Here is a 26,701-nt window from a genome sequence, read left to right as displayed (position 1 = left end):
ATTTGAAAGGGCTCCTTTGTGTCGCAGCCGAGGACACAGCTGATTCGTGGAAGGACACAGCCGGTTTTGAGCTGAGACGGCCTGAGTGCATATCTAACTGGGGCTTAACCCTCTTCCAGTCCTAAGCTTCTGGATTAGCTCTAAGGGCCTCCCTCACTCACCCAACAGCCTTGCATGACCCACAGCCCTCCCTGCACCCCTGATGGGCTCCAGGCTGCTCAGACCACTCCACTAGAGGACCCCCAGTGGCACGCAGGTGGAACCCTGGGCGCGGTTGTGTCTGGGGGGCGGAGCCTGGCGTAGCTTGAACCCGCCAGCCCTGAAGAACATTTTCAGAGTGAGCCAGGCAGCGTGTGAAATGCTTTACAACTGAGCTTCTTAGCCTCGTGTCCACCGACCCCCAGGGACAGAATTCAGGGGCTCTGTGAACTCGGGTGGAAAAAAAGTCACATCTTTATTTTCACTCCCCTCTAAGTGAAATTTGGCATTTCCTTTCATTATGAATATAGATGACAAACTGTAAAAGTGTTAGTGGTGCCTGTGACTTTGTCCCCAATGGAAATCATAGATATTTTCATATCACGTCACCCAGTTATTTCAGATATCTAGAAACATTTATGCTCATCACTACTTTGAAAATACGGGTGGTGGTTACACTTGCTACTAGATCTTATCATTTAATATAGTAATAAGGAAGCATGTTCTATTACTGCAATATAAAGGTACTCTTTAATTTATAAAGGTATTTTGGTATTATAGGTTTCCTTTATAATCCTATATTTTATTTTATGTGTTTAAAAACATTTTATTTGTTTTATTTTATGCATTCATAAACATTCTGAGAAGTTTATAGGCTTCACCAGATTGCCAGTGGGATCCATGGCTCAGAAAAGGTTAAGGACTCCTGCTTTACAAGCATGATCTTATCATTCCCATTTTACAGATAAAGAAGCTAAGGCTCAGAGAGTTTGGGCGTCTTGGCCAGGGTCACACAGCTTGGTTGAATGACTCAGCCCAAATTAATGCAGATCTTTCTGATTCCAAAGTCAATGTTCTTAACAGTCTTTTGCTGCATCTCAAGCAGCTCTGTCAGCTAAACCTACGGCCGATTTAAACAGAATCCACAGCATGAAAACCATTCATATTTTATCTGAAAAAATGAATACAGCTTTTGCATTCTAGTCCCTTGTCTTTTATAATCGAAGAAAGCTTTCCTTACCTGTGAAATGGGTTGATTTTCCATTATGCCAAATCTTGGAGGGAAAGGGAGTTCTGAGGGAAGGGCCCATGTGGGTTCCAGCCCCCCACTGCGCCCCGGGGGATGTGATCAGAGAAGCATGGCCTCCGCTGGGTAATTCTCATGCTGCCTTGTGGGCAGGCAGCCCACTGAGCACATGAGGAAACCGAGGCCTCGGCTGGCGGTGGCTTGTGCCTAGCCCGTCAGTGGAGTTCTGGTTCAGGGTCTCCCTCGCTGCAGCCTCGGTCCACTTCCCGTATCACTAACTTGGCTGCGTGATCTCAAGCACAGTCCTTTCCATCCCTGGGACTCAGTTTCCTCGTCTGCAAATTGGACTGGACAGGGTCTTTATTTGGTCGGACAGTACAAACGAGATGTCTGTAAAGTGCGTGGCACAGGAGAGAAGCCCAACAAATTGGGTAGTGATTGTCATGGGCCAAACGTGACCAGCTTCTCAGAGGTCCTCGGCAGGGGCTGGTGCTGGGGAGGACGGGGAGCCCCTTGCTGCCTGGCAGGTGCCACGGGACAAGCACCAAGCTCCTGCTAAGGCCAAGAGGCGTGCCTGACCTGGGGGTCCAGCCTCAGCCACAGCCCAGAGCTTCGTGGGTGGGCACTCAGGGCTCCCCGCCTCCCATCCCTGTCTGTCCCTTCCACAGAGCCCCAGACCAGAAGCGGTGGCTTTATTTCACGTGCCTCTCTATTTAATAAGCAGGACCATGACGAGGCTTGGTGACCTCAGGACCCAAATGGACTGTCTGCTGGCAGAAGTGGTGCCTGAGTCATTTCCCAGGGACGAGTGCTGGGCAGGCTTCCAGGAGCTGAATTTACCCCTGATTCTCTGCTTTCCTCTTCCCATCCCCACCCTCAAGCTCCATTTTAGAGGTTCCAGCTTCCTTGGCTTCAGGAGGCCATGGACCAAGATAGAAAGCAAAACAGTTCTTCATTTGCCAGGGCTCTCCACGTCCCCGCCTCAGCAGAGGTTCGGGTTCGGGGTTCGGGGAGACCCCAGGGCCCGAGAACCGGACCAAGCCCTGGGGCTTCTGCCTGGCTGGGGTATATATGCATGCGGAGGACACAGGCTCTGTGCCCTGAGTGCCCCGCGAGATGCAGGCAGAATGCAGTAGGGATTGAGAGGAGGGACAAGTCGGGGCAGTCAGGGCAGGCTCCATGGGGGAGTTGGCAAATGACCTGGATTTTGAAGGATGGGTTGAAGCATGTGTATGACTACATAAAAATGTCATACACTCTTTCCAAGAGTAAAGGAGGATATAAAATAGAAAGTAAATATTCTCTGATCTCCTCTTATCCCCAACCAACTCCTTATTCCTAGTCCTCCAAACTCTTGATCCTTTCCTCTGTGTCCTTCTAGCAGTAATCTGAATATATGAATCATCCATCTATCCTTCCATCCATCCATCATTTTTTTTAAAAGTACAAACAGAATCATATAATGTTAACTTCCCCTTTTGTCTTAACAGCCCAGCTTGGCGATCTTCCCTTAGCAGTGCTGTCTGGGTGGGTGGGGTGAGAACATTGGTGGTCCTTTCAGGCGGCTGGAAGGGCATGGGCGAGACAAGAAAACCCACTATGTCTGAGGATCTCGGGCAGGGAGTGACGGGAGCAGTATTGTCCAGTGGTTAGGAGCTGACCCTGACCTGTGGGTTGGGAAGATCTGGGGTCAAATCCCAATTGCAGCCCTTTCTAGCTGTGTGACCCTAGGCAAGTTTCTTCACCTCTCTGAGTTTCGATTTCCCTGTCTTTCAAATGGAACTAATAACACCTCCCTTTGGGAATGATGGGGACTTGCAGCGAAAGCACTTCACCACTCACAGAGGCACCCGCCAGGTGGGAACAGCCGCCGTTTTTGCTGCGGTCGTGGTCGTGTGTCGGAGGGGGCAGAGGGCAGCTCAGCCCGGACAGGTAGGGCCAGGTGCGTGGTGGGTGTTTCGGGAGCGATATGTGGAGAGGGGAGGGCCAGCAGATCGATCTGAAGCTTAAAATAGCCTAGAAGTGCAAGAACAACAATAAATAAATGGGTTCCGGATGCTTTTAAATCTTGGCGTTTCCTGATCTCAGCTCAGCTGGTCCAGACGGCTTCCTCAGCATTTACTGCGAGGCTGGCGGCGCACGCCTCCCTGGCCGGGGCCCAAAGCTACTTTCAAGAAAATCAGATCTAGAAACGTTTGGACCTTTGGCGTGGGGCCTGCGGGTCATGGGTGGAGGCTGCGGATCGGGTAGCACTGGGTTTGTCCCGTGTGTGTGGAGAGTTAAGGCCCAGGGGAGGAGGAGAGAGGGAAGGCGGCCCTCCTGAGAGGGTCAGAGCGAGGTTATTCATTCACACTGCAAGTGTTTATTAAGCACTTACTATGTGCTGGGTGCTGGGGTACAGTGGTGAGAATTAATAAAATGCTCGTGCAAATAAATGTTTAATTAGCAAGTGTGACAAGCTCTCTAAGGCTCAGGACCTCCAGGAGGCTGTGAGAGGGTGCAGCTGGGCTCCTCCTGCAGTCCATGGGGAAGCTCCCCACAGGAAGCAAAGAGTGGAGGACAGGAGATAACTAGGCACAGCAGATCCGTGTGTGGGGTGATGTTCCAGGCAGAGGGAACAGCACATGCAAAGGCCCTCTGTGGGCAGAGATCCCAGCAATTCCCAGGGGTGGAAGGAAGGCCAGTGGGGCTAAAAGTCAGGGGAGGGGGTGGGTTAATACTGTCAAATGATACAGAACAGGGGGGCAGAAGCCAGATGATGCAGGACCTTACAGGCCTTGGGGAGGGTTTTGGTCTTTATTTGAGAGGAATTGGGGTCAGGCAGGGTATTAAACAGGGGCCAGCGAAGTCAGATCTGCAGCTCTGTGTCCAGCAGTCTGGAGGGGGCTGGAGTGGGAGCAGGAGGCTATGACTGCCATTATTAGGGTGTGAGTTGATGATGGTGTGAACTGGATCAGTTAAAGCTTGAACGGTAAACCCAGTGACTGGGTGGTGAGGAAGCTCCAGGAGCCCAGAGGGGCTGCAGCTGTTCCAGCAGTTGCTTCAGAACTCCCGTGTAATAATCTCATTAATGGCCAGTGTCCTTTTTTGGGGGGGGAGGGGGGAGCGGTGAGGAAGATTGGTTCCAAGCTAACTAACATCTGTTGCCAATCTTCCTCTTTTTTTCTCCCCAAATCCCCAGTACATAGTTGTATATCCTAGTTGTAAGTCTTTCTAGTTCTTCTATGTGGGATGCCACCACAGCATGGCTTGATGAGTGGTGTGTAGGTCTGTGCCCAGGATCTGAACCGGTGAACCCCAAGCCGCCAGAGTGGAGCATATGAACTTAACCACTATGCCACCAGGTTGGCTCCACCCATTGTCTTTTGAGCACTTATTTTGCAGCAGACACTATGCAAAGCCTTTTTCTTTAAATCCTTATAAGAACCCTAAGGCAGTGGGTGGAGCTATTATTATCCCCCGTTTTACTGAGGCCCAGAGAGGTTAAATCACTGGGCCAAGAACACACTGCTCAGCCCCCCACTGTCCAGCTCCTCTAGGTTAACAGTCCCCGGGGTCGGTGTCCTCCAGTCAAGTGTGACCCTTCTCAGGGCTTGGCCCAGATTCCCAGCTTCTGTCTGGTTGCTCCAGTGACCCTCGGCATCGCGTCTGCCCTGGCCACAAGAACTGGATTAGACCCGGGCTGGAAAGGCATTGTCTCATGTGAGCTGAGGGGACACAGCCGTGTGGCCCGTGCTCCTCCAACCCGCCTGGTCTGCTGGCTGCTGGCAGTGCTTGATGGTGGCAGGTTAGGACGTGAGCTGAGCCGGCTGTGTCTCTGGGTTTTGCATGTCGCCTGCCTCCTGGGGATCCAGATGGTCTCTGCTGCTTGTTTTTATTTTGCGTCTATATTTCCTCTCTTCCCTTCCTTTCCCTCTGCTCCCACCCTGTCCCCATCTGTTGCTGCCCCTTGGGCGTCTTTTCCTCGCCTCCCAGATGTGTAGGCACAACTTGGAATGGCAGCAAGGCCATCTTCCCTCTGGCCTTTCAGGAAGGAAAGGAACTCGCCGTTTGGGCGGCTCTTACCTGCTGGGCCCTGGGTGTGTGATCTTACGTAACCCTCGCAGGGTCCCATGAAGTGTACACATCATTGTCTCTCCTCTATACATGGGGCTGTGGGCTCGAAGGACTTTGTGTCCCAAGGTCCCATGCTACGATGGACTCCTGATTTTAAAATTCTTGCTTCCCAAACTTGAATGTGCATGTGTGAATCACCTGGGGGTCTCGTTAAAATGCAGATTCTGATTGAGGAGGTCTGGGGTTCAGCATGAGAGTCTGCAGAATTTAACAAGCTCCAAGTGAAGCTGATGGTACTGGTCCGTGGACCACAGTTTGAGTAGCACAGCAAGGAGCTGGCAGACCTCCCACCTGCCCTCACTGACACCGCACACCATCCTCAACGCTCACCACCTCCACTGCCCATCACCCTGGTTAGGAATTGTTGATGGAGCACCTGACGCTTTCCCACCATGCCCAGGACATCACGGGCTGACCCTGCATGTCCCAAAGCCCCAGCTGATTGACCATGGTATCCAAGACTGGCCAGTGTTAGAATATGGGTAAACTGAGGCTCAGAGAAGTGGAGGGACTCTTTTCCAAGATCCCATGCTAGTATTGCAGAGAATTTGAGGTTGTGACTCCCGATCAGTGCTCTTTATTATCGCTTCTTCAACTAGGAGTCAGAGGTCTTGGGGTTCCAGCCTTGCTCCTCTCTCTAACTTGCTGTGTGACTTCAGGCAAGCTACTTCCCCTCTCTGAACCTCGGCGTTCCCATCAGAAAAATGGCTTAACCTCTGCCCTGTTGTGAGAATCAAATGAGAATGTTTAGTTTACAGCATAAAGGATTTTTATGAGCCTCGAGACCCCCCAATCCTACTAGGGCGGGAGAAACCTAGTAGGGCAGAAAAGTGGGTTCAGGTGGCACTAACTCACATTTGGGGTGGCGGGAACTTCGCTCCTGGAAAGATCTCACCATTCTGTATTTGAGAGCTCCCGTTCCTGCCCACTCCCTGTCGGGCTCGGCTGGTAATCAAGCCTCATCGGATGGTCGCCCCTGCATAGTTCAGGGGCCTGTCGTTCCACCACCAGTGCACAGTAAAGGGGCCCTAGCACTGGCAGGGGAGCCTGTGGCAATGCCATCCCGTGGGACATCCGTGTTCCTTGAGAAGCGGGGAATGGAAACGTGATGCGTTTGACGCAAATTCACTCTACGTGCCCAGTGAACACGCATCTCCATGATGCAGCGCAGCTTCACCGGTGGCTGCAGGAGCCGGTGCCTCGGCTCTTGGGACCTGGGTGAGAGGGGGTCTGCTCGGCGGGCCTCCCTGGGCTTGCTTCTCCTCTGGCCCTCACTGACCACATGACCAGGGAGGGCCTGCTGGGGCCAAAGAGAATCTGTTTCCCACCAGCTTTATCTGGGAGCCCGTGGGTCTGGGTTTCTCATCAGCCGACCACTGGGAAAGGCGAGGCAGGAGTTTCCATGAGGGAATAAATGGATGCGGAAGGAAGCCAGCCAGACCCCACCCCCAGTAAAGGGGGGTGCGTGAGAGAGACCTCGCAGACATCACAGTAATGTGGGGCGGAGATGCCCACACTGACCTGGGAAGTGGGGACTCCGAGCCCCCCACCTGCCCCCACCCATCCCATGAAGGGTCAGTGGGCACCTGTGCCGCGTGGGACACTGTTCCAGGCACTGCGATTCCACAGAGGACAAGCCCAGATGCTGCCCTCCTGCAGCTTACGTGCTGGAGGGGGACAGACGGTCCCTGGTTCACGCTGTGGGTAACACAGTGATTAATCCACAGCAACCGCCCGGGCTGGGGTGGGGGAAGGGCTCCCTCGCTGAGACCCAGTGCTGGGGAGGAGGCCTCGGACCTGGGGAGGTGTCCCAGGTGGAGAGCTCGAGCCGAGCGGGTTTTCTTCCAGAAGGCTACTGTGTCTGCGTGTGGGGAGGGCAGGAGAGTCCAGGAGGTGGCTGGAGACGAGGTGGACCCAGGCTGTGCCAGGCCTCGGCGGCCCGGGGAGGACTCAGGGTTTGTGTCTAGGGCAGTGAGGAGTCAGGGAAGGCTCTGAAGCAGGAGAGGGAGTGTCTACCACTGGTCTCAGCTCTGCCTCCGGCTCCCTGGTGAGGAGGGGCAAGCCCCGGCCCCTCGAGGATGGAGCTTTGACGCTGTCCTCCACGGTCTACACAGCAACTTGTTCCCTGGGCTTCCCGAACCCGTGAAGATGCTCAAAGGTACCAGCAGGGCCTTGAGAACTTTTTCCCTCTCCGTTATTTCAAAGTCTAGCAGATAAACTTGCACAGAGCAAGGAAGAGCACCCCCTGCCCCCCGCCACACACAGTGTTATTAACAGCTGAGGTTGGCCTGAGCAGGGGGCAGGAGGGCCTGGCAGCAGAGAACTTGGGGGTTAGGGCTGGATTCACATTCTGCTTAGCAAAGTCTCGCCTCCCTGAGCCTTAGCTGCTTCATCTGTAAAATGGGGGGATACCCACCCTGCTAATGTGCCACTAAGACACTCCGAGTGGTAGGTACCATCTCCTGGGGGAGTGGCTTCTTAGTCTGAGGATTCAAATTAACCTCCTAAAGCCCTTAAATTGCCCACAAAATAGTGTGTATGAATAATAGGTACGAGTGTGTGGGTATGGGAAAATAGAGAATTTATGTGCAAAATAGAATGTCATCATATTTCTAATATGTAAGAAAGAAATAGAAATTTGGCTCTTTATGTATTTGCTTGTTGCCAAGCTCATAGTGTTGAATTCACTCGGGTTAAATAGGAGTAAGATGAGCTGCCGCTGTATGGTTTTTAGTTGATAAAAATGGAAAACCTAATTAATTAACTCCCTCATAATCCCTCCCACTTCAAAGCCCAGGGCCCTGGCGGGCTGTGGGGGTGGAGAGCGTGCAGGGGGTTCCCCAGGGAGCCTAGCGTGGGAACCGCAGGGCCAGATGGGCTGTGAGGCCCTCTGGCTCCCACGCTGTGCAGCAGCCCCAGCAGGGGCAGTTGTGGATTGAGCGTTGCTGAGTCATCTCTCTCGGTGGGTTGTGTGCTGGCTGACAAGCTGAAGCCCGTGTGTCGGTGGCTGAGTCCTGGCCCACGTTCTTGGGGAGCTGACTTCAGCCCCTACCTGCTGGGCTTGGAGGGGATCCTCAGCTACCCACTGCCTCTCCACCTGGTCCCTCCCTGCACAGAACCCCTGGAAGCCGACCACCTCGGGGCTGCCCTTCCCTGGTGGGAGTCCTGCCCTGCGGGCTCCCAGGCACAACAGCAAGGCTGCAGGCACCTCTGGGCTGAAGATGTTAGCTGGCACCTTGCTGGCCCGTTGAGCGTGACATTTCCTCAAATGCCACGGAGGGGCTGCCTGACCTTCACTCTCCTGCCAACACCCCCTTTCTGCCTCTTTCTGTGTTATTTATAACAGTGTTAACAGGCGGAAGGGCTTCTCAGCTGAGCCCTGGCCCAGCTTCCATCAGTGTCTCCTGCCAGCCAGAGTAAGAAACATGTTAATAGAACCCAAGAATACAGATACTATGGGACCCCAGAGAACATCTCCTGATGGAGTGTGCCGGGCACTTTTTTTTTTTAGATCTCAGGCACTTTTTGTTTTGTTTTGTTTTGTTTGGTGAGGAAGATTGGCCTGGAGCTAACATCTGTTGCCAGTCTTCTTCTTTTTGTGTGAGGAAGATTGTCGCTGAGCTAACATCTGTGCCAATCTTCCTCTATTTTGTATGTGGGATGCTGCCACAACATGGTTGATGAGTGATGTCTCAGTCTGCGCCTGGGATCCGAATCTGTGAACTGAAGGCCATCGAAGCAGAGTGTGTGAACTTAACCACTATGCCACTGGGCCGGCCCCCAGGCACTTTTTAATATTTATTTTTATTTTATTGTGGTAAAATACACGTAACATAAAATTGCTCATTTCAACCATTTTTAAGTGTACAATTCAGTAGCATTGAGTACCTTCACAGGTTGTACCACCATCACCACTAGCCATTTCCGTCACTTTTTCATCATCCCAAAGCTGGGTCCTTTTTCTTTTTTTCTTTATATATATATATATATATATATTATTTTGTATGTGTGTGAGGAAGACTGGCCCTGAGCTATAATATCTGTGCCCATCTTCCTCTATTTTATGTGGGATACAACCACAATGTGTCTTGATGAGTGAAGCTAGGTCCATGCCCTGGATCCGAACCTGTGAACCCTGGGTGCTTCACTCCTTTCATTATAAATGAGGTAAGTGTTCTGCAACTTGCTTCAAAACTGAGTGCTACCCTCTCCTCTGTTAGACCATTCACTACCTTTGAGAAAAATGTAAAAACAGTTCCTCCCACACACACGGCACATTAGAATTTTCCCACTTTCCTGTCCAAAATACCTCATTGGGCAGGGCTAGGATAATTCCACAGCAACTGGAGTGTTGTGGGCCCCATTGTAGAGATGGGGAAACTGAGGCCCCACAAAGTGAAGTGATCTGATCTCATTTTTGTCCCCTGCACATACAGTAACTCTGTCACCATCTCCATGCAGACCGGGACTCCGGTGAGGCAAAGGAGACACTTGGCTCAGGCACAAGATTTAAGGAGGTGCCAAAAACCTCGGTAATCAAGATAAATCTTATTTTAATGCAACGTTTAAAAATAATAATAATTGATGCCAAAATATCCATGCTGGACAAAATACCAGATCTTTGAATAAAGGCAGGAGCAGTGGGAGTGCCTTGCAGAGCTATCCAGGTGCCCGCGGCAAAAGGAAAAGTCAGGACCACAGACCCTGTCTTTGTTTAGAATTGTGATATTTTGCTCACCATGGATTTTTTTGCATTAATTTTGATTTTTTCACAATGTGACAGTAAAACGTGATCTGTCTTGATGCCTGAGTTTTGTGGTGCCGAAGGCGGGTGCCTCCCTCCCCTGTCCCTCATCCTAGCCCTGATGCAACCTCCCCATCTCTGTGCACCACTATGACGGCGGACTCTGTCCCCGGGTCCCCAGGCCGCAGGTCCTCGTATGCCAAGGCCTTTCAACCATGCCTGAGTGTCCAGAGGGCAGCTGAGGGTGCCATTTGATCCCTACATCTATTTTTGTGCCTCCCCTTCAGCGACTGATAAAATGTGGCTCTCAGTGGAGCTGATGTGTTGAAACGGTGCGTGTCGATGTCAGGTGGTGTGTGTGATCGCGTATCTTCATTCTTGACCTCGCAGGGGGTCCTGGAACCAGGAAAGAGGAGGACTCTCGGCCGTTTTGTCCTCACCGAGTTGGGCAAAAACTCGAAATCGTTATCTGGTAACTGAGGCTGCTGGGCGATTTGGCCTTGTCTTCCATCCTGGGGCTGTATGGAAAAAATGTCCCTGTTGGCTTCTCTTGGTTTCGTGCACTGCCCTTTACAGTTTACAAGGCACTTCCACATTCATCTCATTTATTTATTGAGGACCTACTGTGTGCCAGGCATCGTGCTAGGGAACAAGACAGACATGGCCTCCACTCACGTGGAGCTACCAGCCAGGGGAGGAGACAACAGTACCCAAGGAGATGCACGAAAAATGGGGAGGCCTTCTGGAGAGGGGTGGTGGTGATGGTGGCACGACAGTGTGAATGTACTTCATGCCGCTGAACTGCACGTCAAAAATGGCTAAAATGGTAAATCTTATGTATATTTTACCACAATTTCGAAAAATCCTGGGGAAAAAGGGGAAAACATCAGAGAATGGCAAGTGCTAATTCAGCGAGTTGCAGAAGGATGATGGGTAAGAGAGAGGTGGGTGGCCACTTAGGAGGCCGTGGTCAGGAGGGCCCATCTGGGAGGGACACTTAATCTGGGATGGGGTGATGAGGGACAGCCACCCGGAGATGGCAGAGAGAGGAGGCCTCCAGGCTGAGGGAGCTGCCAGCGCAGAGGCCCTGGGTGGAAACTCAAGCCGCGCGGCAGTTCCATGAGGGAGCTCATCTCCGGGACGCGCCCTGTACCGGCAAGTGAGGAGCCAGGGCCAGCTCTGCCTCCATGGGCCTTAACAAGCGATGCGCACGTGCTTCGCAGTTTACGGAGCGGTTTTCCTGCCACTCTCCTTTGAATTCCAGAGGCCCTTGAATTGAAGTGTGTAAAATTGACTGTAGTTGCAGGCAAACACAGTGTGCGTCCAACCCTACCCCTAAGCACCTTCGCTGCTCGCTTGTGTTGTAGAATATACTTCAAACTTTTATTGTTTAAAAAAAGAAAAAATGTCGGGGCCGGCCCCGTGGCCAAGTGGTTAAAGTTACGCACGCTCCAGGTTCGTGGGTTTGGATCCTGGGTATGGATCTGCTCCACTCACCAGCCATGCTGTGGTGGCATCCCACATATGAAAAATAGAGGAAGGTTGGCAGCAGATGTGAGTTCAGGGTGAGTCTTCCTCAACAACAACAAAGAAAACCAAAACACACACCACCTTCCCAGACCTGGGCAGCCAGTGCCTGCTGAAAGGCACCCCTGCCAGGTGCCAGCGTCCCTGCGGCTGCAGTGGGGAGGGGAGAGAGCTGATGGCGCCCTCTGAGACCTCAGTGCCAGGGGAGGGGCGTCTGGGCTCTGCACAGCCACCTGCCAGGACATCCAGGTCACCTCACTGGGCCCAGCTGCAAGAGACTTGACAGATCTCCATTGGATAAGGGCCTGCTTGAAGGAGAGGCGACTGAGTAAGGTAACACCTGCCCCAGGAGTCCTTCTGTTCGCTCTTTCCTTTGCCTTTCAAAGGGGGAAGGATCTAACACGGAGGTTTTGGTGTATGGGCCACAGCTGTTGAGAAGGTGGCCTGTCATTTTGGGAAGAGTTGAACGGGGACCCCGGAGATCCCAGTTTGTGTCCTTACCCTGCCAGGAGCTGGCTCTGTGGACCTTGGGTGACTCCCCGTCCTTCTCTCTGAGCCTCTCACCCACGAGATAAGACATTAGTCTCTAGAAGTGTTTCCACACACTCCTCCAGGGCCCTCACCCCTGGCACTGTGTGGTGGTGGTCCGTCGGAACGCTTGATTTCCTGTTCGGTGGAGGTGGGAGTCCACGTCCCAGCGTCACCTTCTTAGCTGATGACAGTGGGCTCTGGAGCTGGGAGTGGAGGGCTGGAGAGGGGAATTCCTGGGAAAAAGTCAGTGAAAGCACAGAGCCGCAAAATATGACACCCAATGTTATTTTTTCATGGGGCCATGTACATGTAGGTTCCTGTTTGCCAGGCCTTGCCTGCAGAACTGCGGGGGTGCTGTCATCTCCCCTGCACGTCCGCGCCCGCATGCCAGGGCTCCTGTTTCAGGACTGGGGGGTCATTCAGTCAGATCAAGAATTTAGACTCTGGTCAAGCAACCTGAGTGCAGAATCCTTCCAGATTCTTGCCAGTTTCTCCCAATCCTTTACTATTCTCTCACCCACGCGTAGTTTGACAGCAGGATTTTGTTTTTTAGTAACTCAACTTTATTGAATCCTTCCACAGCCTTCAACTTAGTTTCCATTGAAATCTCTTCTTTTGTACTCACATTTCCTGTTTATGGACTGTTTAATTAAATTTTATAATTATAGTAACAGGTTTGGGAAAAAACACAACTGATTCCCAGGAAACAAACAACCTGGCTGGTGGGAGCGGAGCTGCGGGTGCCCTGGAGAGTCGTCTCTGAGGCTCGGGGGTACCTTGGCGTTAGTAAAGGGCCGTGTTACAGATGGAGAGTGTTGGTTAACCTGGCTGGTTGATTAGGTAGAGGCTGGTTAGGGGTGCTTCTGTTGTACCAAAGGCCTGAGAGGGCCTGGTTAGGATCAGGTTTGGCTGCAAGTGATAGGAAAACCCCCAAATGACCAAAAGTTCACGAAGCTCCAAGTTGAGTCCTCTCTCACTTGCTGAGGTAGGTGTCCCGGGGCGATTTGGCGCGTCACAGCGTCAGGGACCCCAGCTTCCTCCATCCTCTTGGCCTGCCCACCATGCAGAGCTGCCTTCCCCAGGCCACTGTTAGCTGGTCATCATCCCTGGTTGGCTGGGTCTGGCCTGGCCTTGTAGCCCAGTTCTGAGCCCTGGACCCTGTTTTGCTCTCTGGGCTGGAGAACCTACTCTCGCCAGACCTGGTGACCTCTGTCGGGTCACCTTACACTAAGCCCTGAGCGGGCAGCTGCGTGGCTGGGGCTTCTGACCCTGCTGTAAAGGGCTGGGCATCACTGGGTTTGTGCTGGGCAGGCCTCGGGCCAGATGCTTGCACGTGGAAAGGGCCTTGAATGACGGATTGGGATGCTTTGCCTTGAGTGGTTGGGAGATTCTTTCAATGGTCAGGTTTATCTCTAAGTTCACGGTGTTTTGTTCTTTCAGGCTGGGCTCAGAGCCCCTCCGTTTTCTACTTATTCTTTCTGAAGCTTAACTTTGTGTCTGTGGCTCCTGAGTCTTGTTTCAGGAGATGCTATAAGTATTTCTGTAGGGCCTAAGACCAATTGCTCTTCCTACTTATTCTCCTAGAAGCCTGTTTAGGAGTTCTGTACTAATTTGAAAGACAGTGGAAAGATTTGTTTTTTTTTTATGTAAGAGAGACAAATTAGTCATAACTTTTTCATTGATAGGTGACGGAAATGCCAACTGACACGTAATCTATAAAGGGAAGTTAATCATTCATGAAACTGTGGAAGGGGCTGGCCCCATGGCTGAGTGGTTAAGTTTGTGTGCTTCACTTCGGCAGCCTGGTGTTGGCTGGTTTGGATCCTGGGTGGGGACCTACACACCACTCATCAAGCCATGTTGTGGTGGCATCCCATATAGAAGAAGTAGAATGACCTACAGCTAGGATAACAATTATGTACTGGGGGCCTTTGGGGAGAAAAAGAAAAAAAGAGAAAGACTAGCAACAGATGTTAGCTCAGGGCCAATCTTCCTCACCAAAAACAAAAACAAAAACAAAAGCACACACACACAAAAGAAACTGCAAAGTACGGGGAATAGACTGGACTCAGGGACAGCTGGATCCAAATGTTTAAATTATTTTATCAGGAATCCGTCTCTTTCTGCTTCTTGGCTCTGGATCCCCCGTGCTGGCTTCATTCTCGGGCAAGCTCTTCCCAGGTGTGGCAAAGATGGCTGCCAGCCTCTCCAAAATAAGTTCAACCAGCTGAGCCCCCTTGTCCAAATGCTCCAGCAAATTCCTGGTGTTCACTCTGACCCACTCCTGAGCCAGTTGAGCCAGTTATTGTCACTGGATGAAGCACTTTTATTAGCCAGACTGTGGCCTCTGCTCTGGATCACCTGGGTGGAGGCAAGAGGCGGCTTCGCCAAGGAAAACTAGGGGGCTGCCGCCCTTAGGAAGGGGAATGGGTGGGAGGCTAGCCAAATAACAGGTGGAAGGGAGGAGAAGAAAACATTCGTATAATGAAATGGCTTTGTGGGATGAATACTTACCTTCCTTCCTTCCGAGAAGGCGAGTGGAGGCACAGAGTCATAGGTCCAGACTAGGCTGGGTCTGGGTCTCATTGATTAGTGCTGGCTGCTAAGGCTTCCTGTTGAGCAGTCTTGGGGCTCAGCAGGAAGTAGATCTGTGAGCAGTTAGTCGTATCCGCCATGGTTAGAGAGGTGGGAAACGTGATCCCAGTGCCGGGTACCTGCCACCCTAGCAGATCTCACTGCTGGTCTGGGCATTCCTGACAGCAATTTAAAAGGGAAAACTTCCTCCTCCTTTTTTTTTTTGGTGAGGAAGATTGGCACTGAGCTCACATCTGTTGCCAATCTTCCTCTTTTTGCTTGAGGAAGATTGTCTCTGAGCTAACATCTGTGCTAGTCTTCCTCTATTTTGTATGTGGGACAGCGCCACAGCATGGCTTGACCAGTGGTGTGTAGATCTGCACGCAGCATCCGAGCCTGCAAACCCCAGGCCGCCGAAGAGGGGTGTGCAAACTTAACCACTATGCCACCAGGCTGGCCCCCGAAAACTTGCTTCTGACCATCAAATGCAACTTCTTGTCAGTGGAGCAGGCTCCAACCTGGCAGTAGGGCAGTACCTAGGGTGTCCAAGATGGTGGTCAAGAAGTCTGTCAGGCCTGGGTGGGGCCACTTCCCCACCATCTCAGGCAGGCCCTGAGAGAGGCAGTGTGGTCTGGCTGGCAGAGCAAGACCATTCCTCCAACGGAAACCGTGAGCGATGATAACACGGATCAGGGGGCTGATGGAGGTTGAAGGAACACAGGATTAGGAGAGCCAGCAGGTGTAGGACTCGGGGATGGATCAGAAGACAAGTTCATGATGCATTGATCCTTCAAGAGCCCCAGTTTCCCATCAGTCAGGTGGGGACGCTGACCGCTGAACACCTCCTGCATCCTGTACCAGTGAGACCATAGCTATGAACGTCACTTGAATGTCAGCTGTAAGGGCTGCATTGGTGACCACCGTTCGTGGGATATCTGATGCATGCTAGGCTCCCGACCTATGTCACTTCATCTTTGTAGGAACCCTGGATTCCTTTTAGTATCCCTATTTTTGTCAACAGAAGCAGGTGGCAAAATTTGTGTCCTAACCTGAAAGGATTAGTGTGAGTAGCAAAGCCAGGCCTAGTCCTTTGCCCCCTTGTCTGCTTCATTCCCTGCTATTTCAAGACAGTCCTCTCTGCACCTTTGTCTCCCCCTCTATAAATTCATTCATTAATTTATTTATTAAATGCTGAGTTCTACCTAAATATTTCCCCAGAGCCTATGTAGATCTGAGAAACTAGAGAAGTACAAAATCGTATCAGATGCTTGAGCAAGAGGGGTCCATAGGGTCCATCCGGTTGATGTTCTCTTTTCTAGAGGGGTCAGTGAGAACCCGAGAGGGGTGACCACGCACTGAAGGATGCACTGTGAGTACGGACAGGCCCAGGACCCAAGCTCTGTCACTGTGGTCCCCCCCTCCTCGCCCTCCTGCTTCCTTCCACTCAGCGGCTCTGAGAATGTGCTCTGGGCCAGGCACTGAGCAAGGCAATTTGCTGATTGTTGTCAGGAAAGTGGAGCCACCAATTTTTCCTGAAGATGCATTCTTTCTTAAGCAGGGAATCGATTTCCAACAAGATACACAGGCTTCCAATGAAGCCACTTACGTGAATCTAGACAAAACACCATTAATCCACGGCCAGGGGCATTTATCTCCCTGGCTCGGGGCAGCCACGTGCCTTTCAGATCGGGCGTGTGGTGTTGCTGGAGGAATGGACTCACAAGGCTCAGCAACCAGAGGGTCCCACCCGGGAGTGCGTGCAGACCTGTGATGAGGGCACCATCCACGTGAGGCTGGTGCAGAGCACGGCACATTTGGCCTAGACCTGTCCCTGCTCGTGTGACTTGGGTCTTTTCCAGCCTGTCTGAAGCTCCGTCTCCCTGTCTGTCAGTGGGAATAAATGGTCTTGAATGTTCCTCCTCCCTTTCCGAAGCAGGATGTCAGATGATGGCACAGCCTTTGTAGGGAGCGAAGACACTTGGGTTTGAATCTCACCTTTCCGGGACCCTGGGTGCTATGGGTGGAGTTGTGTCCTCCCAAAAAAGGTGTGCTGGAGTCCTAACCCCCAGTACCTCAGAATGTGGCCTTATTTCTCTACAGAGGTCATCAAGTTAAAATGAGGGCATTAGGGTGGGCCCGAATCCCAGCGGACTGGTGTCCTTATCGAAGGGGAAATTTGGGCACAGAGACAGGCAGGCACAGAGGGAAGATGACGTGAAGAGCCAGGGAGAAGATGGCCACAGCCATCTCCACAACCAAGGAGAGAGGCCTTGACCAGATCCTTCCCTCACAGCCCTCAGAAGGAACCCACCCTGCTGACGCTTTGGTTTCAGACGTCCGGCCTCCGGCCTGTGAGGCAAGACCTTCCTGTTGGAGAAGCCGCAATCTGTGGTGCTTTGTTACTAAGGCAGCCGTGGTGAATGAACACAAGTGGTCTCTGAGTTTCCCGATTAGTAACATGAGGACAATGACACTTGCCTGCAGGGTTGTTTTAAGACTTGATGAGAGAATACATACGACGCACTTGGCATGGCCCTTGGCATAGAATAATCGCCTGATGAGACCAATGGCTGTTGGTCCTGTGTGGTGGAGCTGCTGGTGGGCCCCACAGAAGTCAGCCAGTACAGGACAAGAAGGGCTCAAGTCAGACCTTCCAAAGAGGACTGGATCACCTGGGGCACCCCTTCCAAAGCCTCTCCACATATGGAGCAGGCCGCAGCAGTCGCTGTTAACGCAGTGCTCAGTGGTTTCCAGGGAGAGTGGCCTCCGCTCTGATCGAATAGGCCGTGAAGCTGAGGTATCTTTATTTTTATGGCCCAGGTATGCTTTGAGTATGGTGAGCTGCTCTGATAATCGATGAGGGCAGTAGTCATGGCCATTTAATGGGCATTTTGTAAAGGAGGTGGCATGGTTTAGATGGGAAGGATACTCACTGGATGACCCTGAGCAGATCCATTTCCCTCCTTGGGCCTCAGTTTCCATATCTGCAAAGTGAAGCATATAGATCAACCAAGTCAGGCGTTCTTAAGCTGCATCTGTCAAGGCCTAGAAATTAAGTATAAATTTCATGCACACGCACACATTTTGGGGAACATGTCCACAGCTTTTACGTGGTTCTTGAAGAGGCGTTGGACTCCCAAATTGTCCACAACAACTCGCATGGAGAGCCTCTCAGGGCTGCTGGTTCCTGGCCGGTCTGGGATTCTGGATGCTGATTATGAAGTTGTTTCTAAGCCTCAAAAAGCAGGTCCTACAGAGCTGGCTGCTCTGAGTTACCGAGATGAGAGGGATCAGGAACATATAGAAGGAGCTCCCCAGAGAGCTTATCGCAGGGGGCTTTGCTGGCCAGGGAGGCCCCAGCTGCCCGGCACCTGTGTCTCTGCTTTTGGCCTTCCCTCCTGCTCCACAGGCCCTAGGTGCTGTCCGAGTGGTGCCTCCCAGCCTGACTGCCTGCCCCTCTTTTGGATGCTCCTCCAGCCTAATGCATTTGTCTGCTTCTGTGCTCGCCCCACTCCCGTCAAACTTGAAGTAAAATCCAATCCCTTACCATCCCTGCCTGATCCGGCCTCCACCTGCCTCTCTGAAGGCATCTTCCCCCACCCGCTCCCCCGGCTCACCGAGCTGCAGCCTCGTGGACCTCTTGTCAATGCCTCAGGCTCTAGGCTTGGTCTGCACTTGGGTTTTTCCTTTGCTGGCCCCTCTCCAGCAATGTTCTTCCCCGGCTCTTCCACTGCCTGGCTCCTCCATCAAGTCTCAACTCAGATGTCAGCTCCTCCAGGAAGCCTTTCCTGACCCCCCTATCTAAGATAGGTTCCCCTCCCTCTGCCATCCTCCATCGGTGCACTTTGTTTGTTTCCTTTGTAGCACTAACACAATCCGTAATGAAATATTTATGTGTTTTCTTCCCCCGCTAAGATATCAACTCGTGGAGGAAAGAACTTAGTCTTATATGTCACAGTGCCTGGCTCATAGCAGCATTTAATAAATCCTGGAATGCACCCACTAGCATGGCTCAAATTAAAATGATAGGGGGCCAGCCCCGTGGCCTAGTGGTTAAGTTTGGCACACTCGGCTTCAGTAGCCTGGGTTCCCTTCCTGGGCATGGGCATACACCACTCATCAGCAGCCTTACTGTGGCGGTGACCCACATACAAAATAGAGGAAGATTGGCGCAGTTGTTTGCTCAGTGCAAATCTTCCTCAAGCAAAAAGAGGAAGATTGGCAACAGATGTGAGCTCAGGGCCAGTCTTCCTCAGGAAAAAAAATAGAATGAATGACAATACCAAGTGGAACAATTGGAACTCTGATACAGCTGATGCGAGTGTACAATGGTACAAGCACTTTGGAGAATAATTTTGTAGTTTTTATAGTCACATGTACGTTTACCATATGACCCAGAAATTCTACTCCTAGTAGATATTTACCCAAGAGAAATCAAATAAGTAAAAACATATGTCCATGCAAAGACTTGTACACAAATATTGCAGACTTTTTCATAATAGCCAAAACCTAGAAACCAACCAACTGCCCGTCTAGAACAGGCAAGACTCCTGCATCCCCACAGTCTGTAGGGTCAGGAGGAGAGGGAAGCCCCCGAGAGACAACCGAGAATCTTCCTGTGTCCCCTGTGGCGGTGACAGTTGAGTGTTGGTGACTGGTAGTTGGGGTGTTGGGCAGGGCTGGGAACAGTTGGGGGCTTGGTTGGGGCTGGGGTCCCCTTGGTGACCCAGAGCTTAAAACAGCAGCGCCTGTGTCTCTCCTCTTCAGACTCCCCTGGTCGCATCCAGCTCTTTTGGATGGTCACAATTAGAATCACGTGTTTTATGTTTGTGATTATTTCTTCGGTGCCATGCACCCGCCTCCCCGGCAGCGTGTAAGCGCCAAGAGGACAAGAGTTTGCCCATTTTGGCCCTGGCTGCAGCCCGGCACCCAGCACAGCACCTGGCCCGGGATGACCCGGTGCTTGGTCCTCATGGTTGTTGAATGTGTGTGGGTTGGAGAAACTCCTAGCGCGTGGAGTACAGGGGTGGTTGTGGGTGTCTCTAGAGACAGAGCCTTGCTGGGCACCATGCTGCCTGGCCCGAGAGCAGGGGACCGGCCGCTTGAGAGAACCTCATGTGGCTGCCACCCGTGCGTGCAGGATTCTTGCAAAACGCCAATTAAGACATTTGACCCAAATTCGGCTAAAAGCCTTTTTCCTGTGTCAAGTTGAGCTAATAATATACATTTATTCATAATTTATGAGGTCTAGTAAGTGGGAACAATTAAGGAAAAGGCCTGGGCAAAACCTATTTCTCTTAAGTGTCACACAGGCCTTTTTCTGTTCTCTGAGGCAGTTCCACCCCCCTGCCTGCCATGAAGCGCTGTTGTTTTTATTATTATTTTTTGTTTGTTATCATGACTGTTAGCTGACATTTAGTGAGCGCTTATGGAGCCAGGCTCTAACGTGGCCTCGTGGCATCGTAGCCATGTGAGGCAGGTGGTGGTGTGGCGTTTTACTGGTAAGGCAGTGGAGCTTCAGAGGGGTGATGGCACTGGCGCAAGGCTTCACAGCTGGGGAGTGGGGATCATGATTCCGGGCTGCCACACCCAGGCCCACCCTCCTGATCACTACGGTGTTCTGTTTCTGTGTCCACCCCCCTACTTGGGCCATTTCTCAATCTGCACGGCAGGTCTTGTCTTGGTGCCTAGGGTTAGAGTCGGGACCAAGGTGAGAAGTGATCACCTTCTGATTCAGTTGGTCGTGGGTTGGGCCTGAGAATCTGCCTTATTTCTAACACAGTCCCAGGTGATGCTCACGCCGCCAGTCCTGGGTCCACACCCTGAGCGGCACTGGTCCAGTCAGTGCTGTTACCAGATCCTCCGTGACTCCCTTCTACCCCACCACCGTCATGTGGGTTTATGGCCTTCTAGACCTTTTCCTGTGCCTTTGCGTATGTATTATCGTATGTAGAGAAGCATGTAGCTTGATTTTGTTTAATTCTCTTTACACACGTGGGATAATACTGTACCTGCTGATACTCTGCAATTTAGCTTTTTATTTAACATATCTTAGAGAACATAGACATCCGCCTCATTCTTTTTCAACAGCACCATAGTATTCTATGATACACGTGATTATAGTTTTATGTATCTCTTGTCTACTGATGGGTGCTCCTCCATGTTTTAGACTTTACAGATATTCCTGTAAAATCCCTGGGAAGATAGGTGAGTGTTTGTCTAGAACATAGTAATCACTTAATAATGTCAGCCATTAGTGTTGCTGTTTTTAGTTGACTCATTATTAATATCGAGAGATTGTTGCCTTCAGAAATCCCCTTTCAGGTGGCAGCAGTTATGGAAAAGAGTAGCTCTCTATTTACAGGCTCTAATAGAGTTTCCAACAAAATGTTTCTGGTGAGAGAAAAGAAATGCTATGTGGGCAGGGCCTGGAGGGATGTGTAGGAGTGCAGAGGAGAAGGTGAGAGTAGCAGGCAGGGTTTGTACTGTCAGGGGTGGGGCTCAGCTCCCAGCAGATTCGACAGTGCGAGAGCGTGGAGCAGATCTTTACATTTCTCGGTCACCTGGCAAAATCAGGCCTTGGCCAAAGGCAGCCAAGGGTCCAGGCTGGCAGAGCGATGAGTAAGAGGGTCCCTGTTTAAGTCCAGCCAAGCTCAGCTCTGACATGTCTCCTTCCTTCCTGTCTCCTCAGGGTGGGGCATCTGGGGAGGAGCAACTCTGCGCTGACTTTCCCGAGCTCGACCTGTCCCAGCTGGATGCCAGTGACTTCGACTCGGCCACCTGCTTCGAGGAGCTGCAGTGGTGCCCGGAGAACCCCGAGACTGAACCCATCCAGTACAGCCCCGAAGACTCGGAGCTCTTCCAGGTATGTCGTCCCAAGCCTCGCCATGCCTCTGTCTGCCCCTGGAGGCGTGGTGCTGCCTTTGCTCGTGCACGGAAGTCTCCTCGCCCACCAGAGCTCTTGGGACCCTGTCTCTCCTCCCGAACCTGCACCTGATCTTGGGTCATGTGCCTAGGTTAAGTCATGTGCCTAGGGTGATTTACCTAGTCGGTAGCTGAACTGCATTCAAACCCCATCTGCTGCCTCTGAGCCCTAGGGCCTTATAACTATGACGACACTGTAATGGGAATGACTCACATTTACTGAGTGACTGCCATGTGGCAGGACTGTCCCTGTCTGTGTATATTAACTCACTTAATTCTCTTAACAACTCTCAGACAAAGGTACAGTTATCTCCATTTTTCAGTTGGGGCCCGGAGGTTATTTACAAAGAGGCAGGGCCGAGCAGCACAGTGCGTGCGTACGCCTCGCTCCCCCCCGTGTGTTCCGTTCCCGGCCTCGGAGGCGCGTGGTGGTTGACATTTCCTTTAAGATGGCCCCTACTGTGGACGAATATGATGTCAATGAAATAAGACTGGTCATGTTGAAGCTGGGGGATGGGTACATTCGGATTCATTATTCTTTCCTTACAATGTGCTCCCCCATAAAGATTGGGGGAAGAAGCCATAGCTCCCTGTGCCTGTCCGGCAATAATAATAATAACAACAACAACAACAATAACATACTGCGTGCGGAATGCCGTAGTGCTGCGCCATGAGCATCTTCTCAAATAGTCCTCCTGACGGATTGTATCGTTCCTTCTAGAAATGTTTACAGAGCTCCCTCTGTGTGTCAGGCCCTGTGTTCATCAACGGACTCTACAGAGGGGAGACTGACCCTAGATCAGTCAACACGTAGTGGTCATTATGACGTGGGTGCCAAAGGATAAAATGTGGGATGAGAAGAGCATCTGAAGACTGAGTGGTCAGGAAAGGCCTCTTGCAGGATGCTGCAGCTGAAGGACGAGGAGGGGCCACGCAAAGATCAAAGAGCAGGCCCAGAGCTTTCCAAGCAGAGGGAGCATTAAGCACGGAGCCAGGGAGCAGGAAAGGTTGCTGGGCTGGGGAACAGAAGGGCTGGAGGGTGGTAGGTGAGAAGGTGCTAGGAGATGAAGTCGGAGAGGTAGACAGGGTCTAGGTCTCATGCTTGGATTTTTCCCAAGCCTCTTGTAACCTGTAAGTAAAGGACTATTAATAACCCATTTTACAGGTGAGGGAAGTAAAGCTCAGAGAAGTTAAGTAACTTAGCTGAGGCCACCACAGTCAGGAAGGGTGGGGGTGAAGACTAACCCAGGAACCCATACCCCTCGCTGCTCCACCACCTCCCTGCCAACACTATGAGGATCAGCAGGGCTGGGCTCTTGTTCTGGCTCCATCCAGGAACCCCCATTCTTTATCTAAACAATGAGGAGGAGAGGTAGGCTATGCTGTGCCCTCCGTCTGAGGGGGCCAACTTCCAGAAAAGGCTTTCAGGTTGTGGAGAGCTGACGAGTGAGAGGGGGTTAGGTGCTGTGTGGCGACTGTCCCCACTGAGACTTACAGACCTCGCCTACGCAGAGACGGGTCAGACCCACTAGCAAGCTCCTGCCAGGGTCCTACTATGTGCATGAAATGGTCTCAGACACAAGTCAGCCTGGTGTGGCCCTTGGGCTCCCAGCCCCTCTCCCCTTCATGCGCTGCGCTCCCCACCTGCTCTCCCAAGACTAGGCCCGTTTCACCCATCACACACTGATGCACCTATGGGATCAGCGCCTCACACCCCAGCCCCATCGTAAGCCCCACGAGGGTGGAGGACATGACAGCATTGTGCATTGTTACATTCCCAGGGCAGAGCCTGGCACTTTCTCCGGGCTTAATAAATATTTATCAAATGAATACATCCTTCGATGCCTGGCTCTCATGTCAGCATCTCCTAAGGTGGTTGGTCAGTTACTTCCTCTCCTGGGCCCCCATCTCATTCTGTGTGTGTCCTTCAGACTTCAAGCTCCTTGAGGACAAACAGCACTTTACTCTTTTCTGGGGCCCTTGCACATTGTAAGACTCAACCGTATGTGTTGAATGAAGTAACAGATTGTAGTATTTTCTTTCCTGCCAAAGACCAGGCATGGCCCGTTCCAAAAACCTTGATGTGGGATTCAGGGGCCATAGGTTCTAATCCTCCCTCTGCCACTAGCTGGGGCAGTTTTCTCGTTTGACCGGTGGGAATCACAGAGCCGTGTCCTAACAGTCCAATGGCACCGTTGCTATGGAGACAGACGGGGAGAGTGGAGAACCAGCTACCGTTACAGAGTCGACAACTCCCCATGGGCAGGGACTTCCATTTCTCTGTGTGCCCAGAGTCCTAGGGCCAGGACCACAGCAGGCCCTTAGTATGTAGTTTTGGAGGAAGCAGACATTTGGTTGTTCTGGCACACTTTGCCGTGTGGCTTTGGGCGAGTAGCTCCCTTTGCTTGGGCCTCATTTCCCCACATGAGGAATGAGGAAGGAACATGGATTCCATCGTGGTTTCATAATCTGTTGAGGGGAGAGTCACTGGGTCCTTTTAGACACTGATGAAGTCTATGGACCTACGCCCAGAAAAAAGAGGGGGAAAAACTGATTTCCTGGACCTCCGTTAAGCCCCTTGGACAGCGGAGGATTTCTGAATGTCCTTCTGATGACCTAAATTCTGTTCTGTGTCATTCCTTCAAGCCACTCTAGGCCCTCAAAGTGCAGCATTTCCCCTCGGCTGTCTTGAAGACTCGTTTTCCTGCGGCTTGAGATCAGCTCAGAAAGGTTGGGGGTGGGACCGAGTCTATTAATAGCCCTTCCTCAGCTGATTAACTCTCCATTAATTTGCACTCCGTTACCAAGCGGAGCAGGGAGAGCCGAGCTAATGGGCCCGGGAAGAGGAGAGGGGTGGCGTGGCTCCTGTGATGGATTATCCTAGGGCCCTGACGCGACGATGCTCCAACCCTACCTGGCTGTTCCAGAGCAGAGCAGCCCAGGGAGGGCCGAGAAGAGAGGGGAACGCCTTCTTTTAGTCATTCTGTTTTTGCCCAACCTATCGGGTGCTTCTTGAGGTCTTTGCCATTTTGTGTTCATTTGGCACGGTGCCTGGCACACGCTAAGTCCTTGACAGCTGCACCTCACCCACCCCCACTACCGACTTGCTGTCAGACCTTGACGAGTCTCTTTCCTGGACCTTCACCCCAAAAAGAATGGCATGTGGATTTCCTCGTGAGTGCCAATTGTGATGGATAGGCAGTTGTTACCTGGAGGGTCATGTTAAGAAAGATGCTGGTGTAGGAGGAACTTAAGCCACAGTGAGTTTGTGATACGGGGAAGGGTCACACATAGGCCACATGTTTGACATTCCTGGTCACTATGTGATCCCTGAGGGCCCTTCCAGCTCTGATATCTGTGATAATGTGTAATGTCTCTGGGCCGTGTTACTCTCCCCATGAAAGAGGGATTTCTCATTCCATCCAGTGCTGATGACTGACTTCCCTCTAGAATATGTTCTTCGAGACGCTAATCTCAGTCTGTCCTTGTTTGGTTCATTCATCTTTCCATTCAGCAGATCTGCCTGGGTGCCTCCCCAGCCCCAGGCACTGAGCTAGGCCTGGGAGCACTTGAGGATCGTCATTGCTGCTTCCAGACTTGGCCTTCCTCCTAGTCCCGGGAAGGAGGTTGGCCAGGGATCATGTCCTCCCCTTTACAGAAAAACAGCAAGGCTCAGAAGAGGGAACAAGTTGCCCAAGATCACCTGCTGGTGGGAGAGCCCAGGTGGTCAGCCCCAAGAATGGTTGTTGAGCCCCAGGTCCCAAGATCCTAACTCCCCGTCAGGCTAGAAAGATGGCTCTGGGAACACAGGGTTGGGGGTCTGGCCTGAGCGTGGGGGTAGGGGCCAGCCAAGGGAACCCCATTACATTCTCAAGCCACAGTCCACTGGCCCCGATCTGCCCTTGGGCCCCCATCCCCGGGGCTGGGGTCAGACCCAATCAAAACCTTCTTTTGATTTTTCTTTTATTCTTAGCTCTGTTCCAAAAATTACAAACGTGTTTGTTCTCTTCTCCCCATGTCCCCCCTTCAAATCACTCAGCTGCTGCTCCGGCTGCAAGGCCTGGAACAGATTTAGTGCAGCCAAAAGGCTGTCACGAGATGTGTATTTCAGAGGAACTTCCTGAAGAAAGGATAAACAGCCTGACCTGGGATGGGAAAGAGTGCTGGGGGAGGCATCATGTGACAGAATGTGCCTCCTGCCAGAACAGGCCCAGCCGCCGGGGTTTACTAAATGAGGCACTCGGGCCGCACGTAGAAGCAGTGTGGTCCCTGGGCCTGGGGGCTGGTGGGCCCGGACTGTGCATGCTGACCCTCCTCATGTTATAGATCTTAGACATCAGAGAAGGAAGCGTCTTGGTCCGTCTCTGTGAGGTGTGCTCTGTGTTACGTCCTGCGTCTGCCTTGGATTGACTGTGTGACCCTGGACACGTCAGTCAATCTCCATGAGACTCAGTTTCCTCAAATGTAAAATGGAGATTAGACTAGTCCCCCCTTGTGGAGGTTATTGTGAGGGTTGCCTGAGGCGGTATTTACTAAGCCTTTGCATTCCTCTCATCAGCCAAATTCCTCGTCCTAGGCCTTTGCACTAGGATTCCCTCCGCCTGGCATCTTCTCTCCTCAGCCCTTTGCCTGGCTGGTGCCTTCTCATCTTTCAAGTCTAAGTTTAAGTATCAGCTGCCCAGAGCAGCCTTCTTTGACCACCCTAAATAGCCTGTAAATCTTCCCACGTTCTTACTCTCCGTCACAGCTTCCTTCTGTCTTCTTCCCAGCCTTTCTCACTCTCTGAAATGATCTTGCTTGTTCCCTTGTTTACCTCTCTTCTCCAATGGAGGGCGGCGGAAAACTCCATGAGGGCAGTCGCTGTCCCAGTCTTGGCATGCTGTGTCACCAATGCCTAGACAACGCAAAGCACAGAGTAGCCATTCAGTACACTTGTTTTAGGGGAAGGAAGGGAGGGAAGAAGAGGGGGAGGAGTTGCCACCATCACCACCATCATCATCATCATCATTGTCATCACCACCATCATCATCGCCATCATCGTAGCAGGAATCATCATAGTA

At 51.8% G+C, this 26,701-nt stretch overlaps 1 protein-coding gene across 2 annotated transcripts in view; it reads left to right on the top strand.

Moving 5' to 3' along the window:
- Positions 1 to 26,701, top strand: part of PPARGC1B (PPARG coactivator 1 beta) — a 113,360-nt gene that overhangs the window by 58,629 nt on the left and 28,030 nt on the right. For both annotated transcript variants that reach the window (XM_046666681.1, XM_046666682.1), the window contains exon 2: positions 21,409 to 21,582. In XM_046666681.1, coding sequence (XP_046522637.1) covers positions 21,409 to 21,582 — 174 coding nt within the window. The remainder of the gene's footprint in view (positions 1 to 21,408; positions 21,583 to 26,701) is intronic.

The sequence above is a fragment of the Equus quagga genome, chromosome 7 (genome assembly GCF_021613505.1).
Source record: "Equus quagga isolate Etosha38 chromosome 7, UCLA_HA_Equagga_1.0, whole genome shotgun sequence".
NCBI lineage: Eukaryota > Metazoa > Chordata > Mammalia > Perissodactyla > Equidae > Equus > Equus quagga.
The sequence above is the reverse complement of the archived record's forward strand: the minus strand, read 5'-3'. Positions and strand labels throughout refer to the sequence as shown.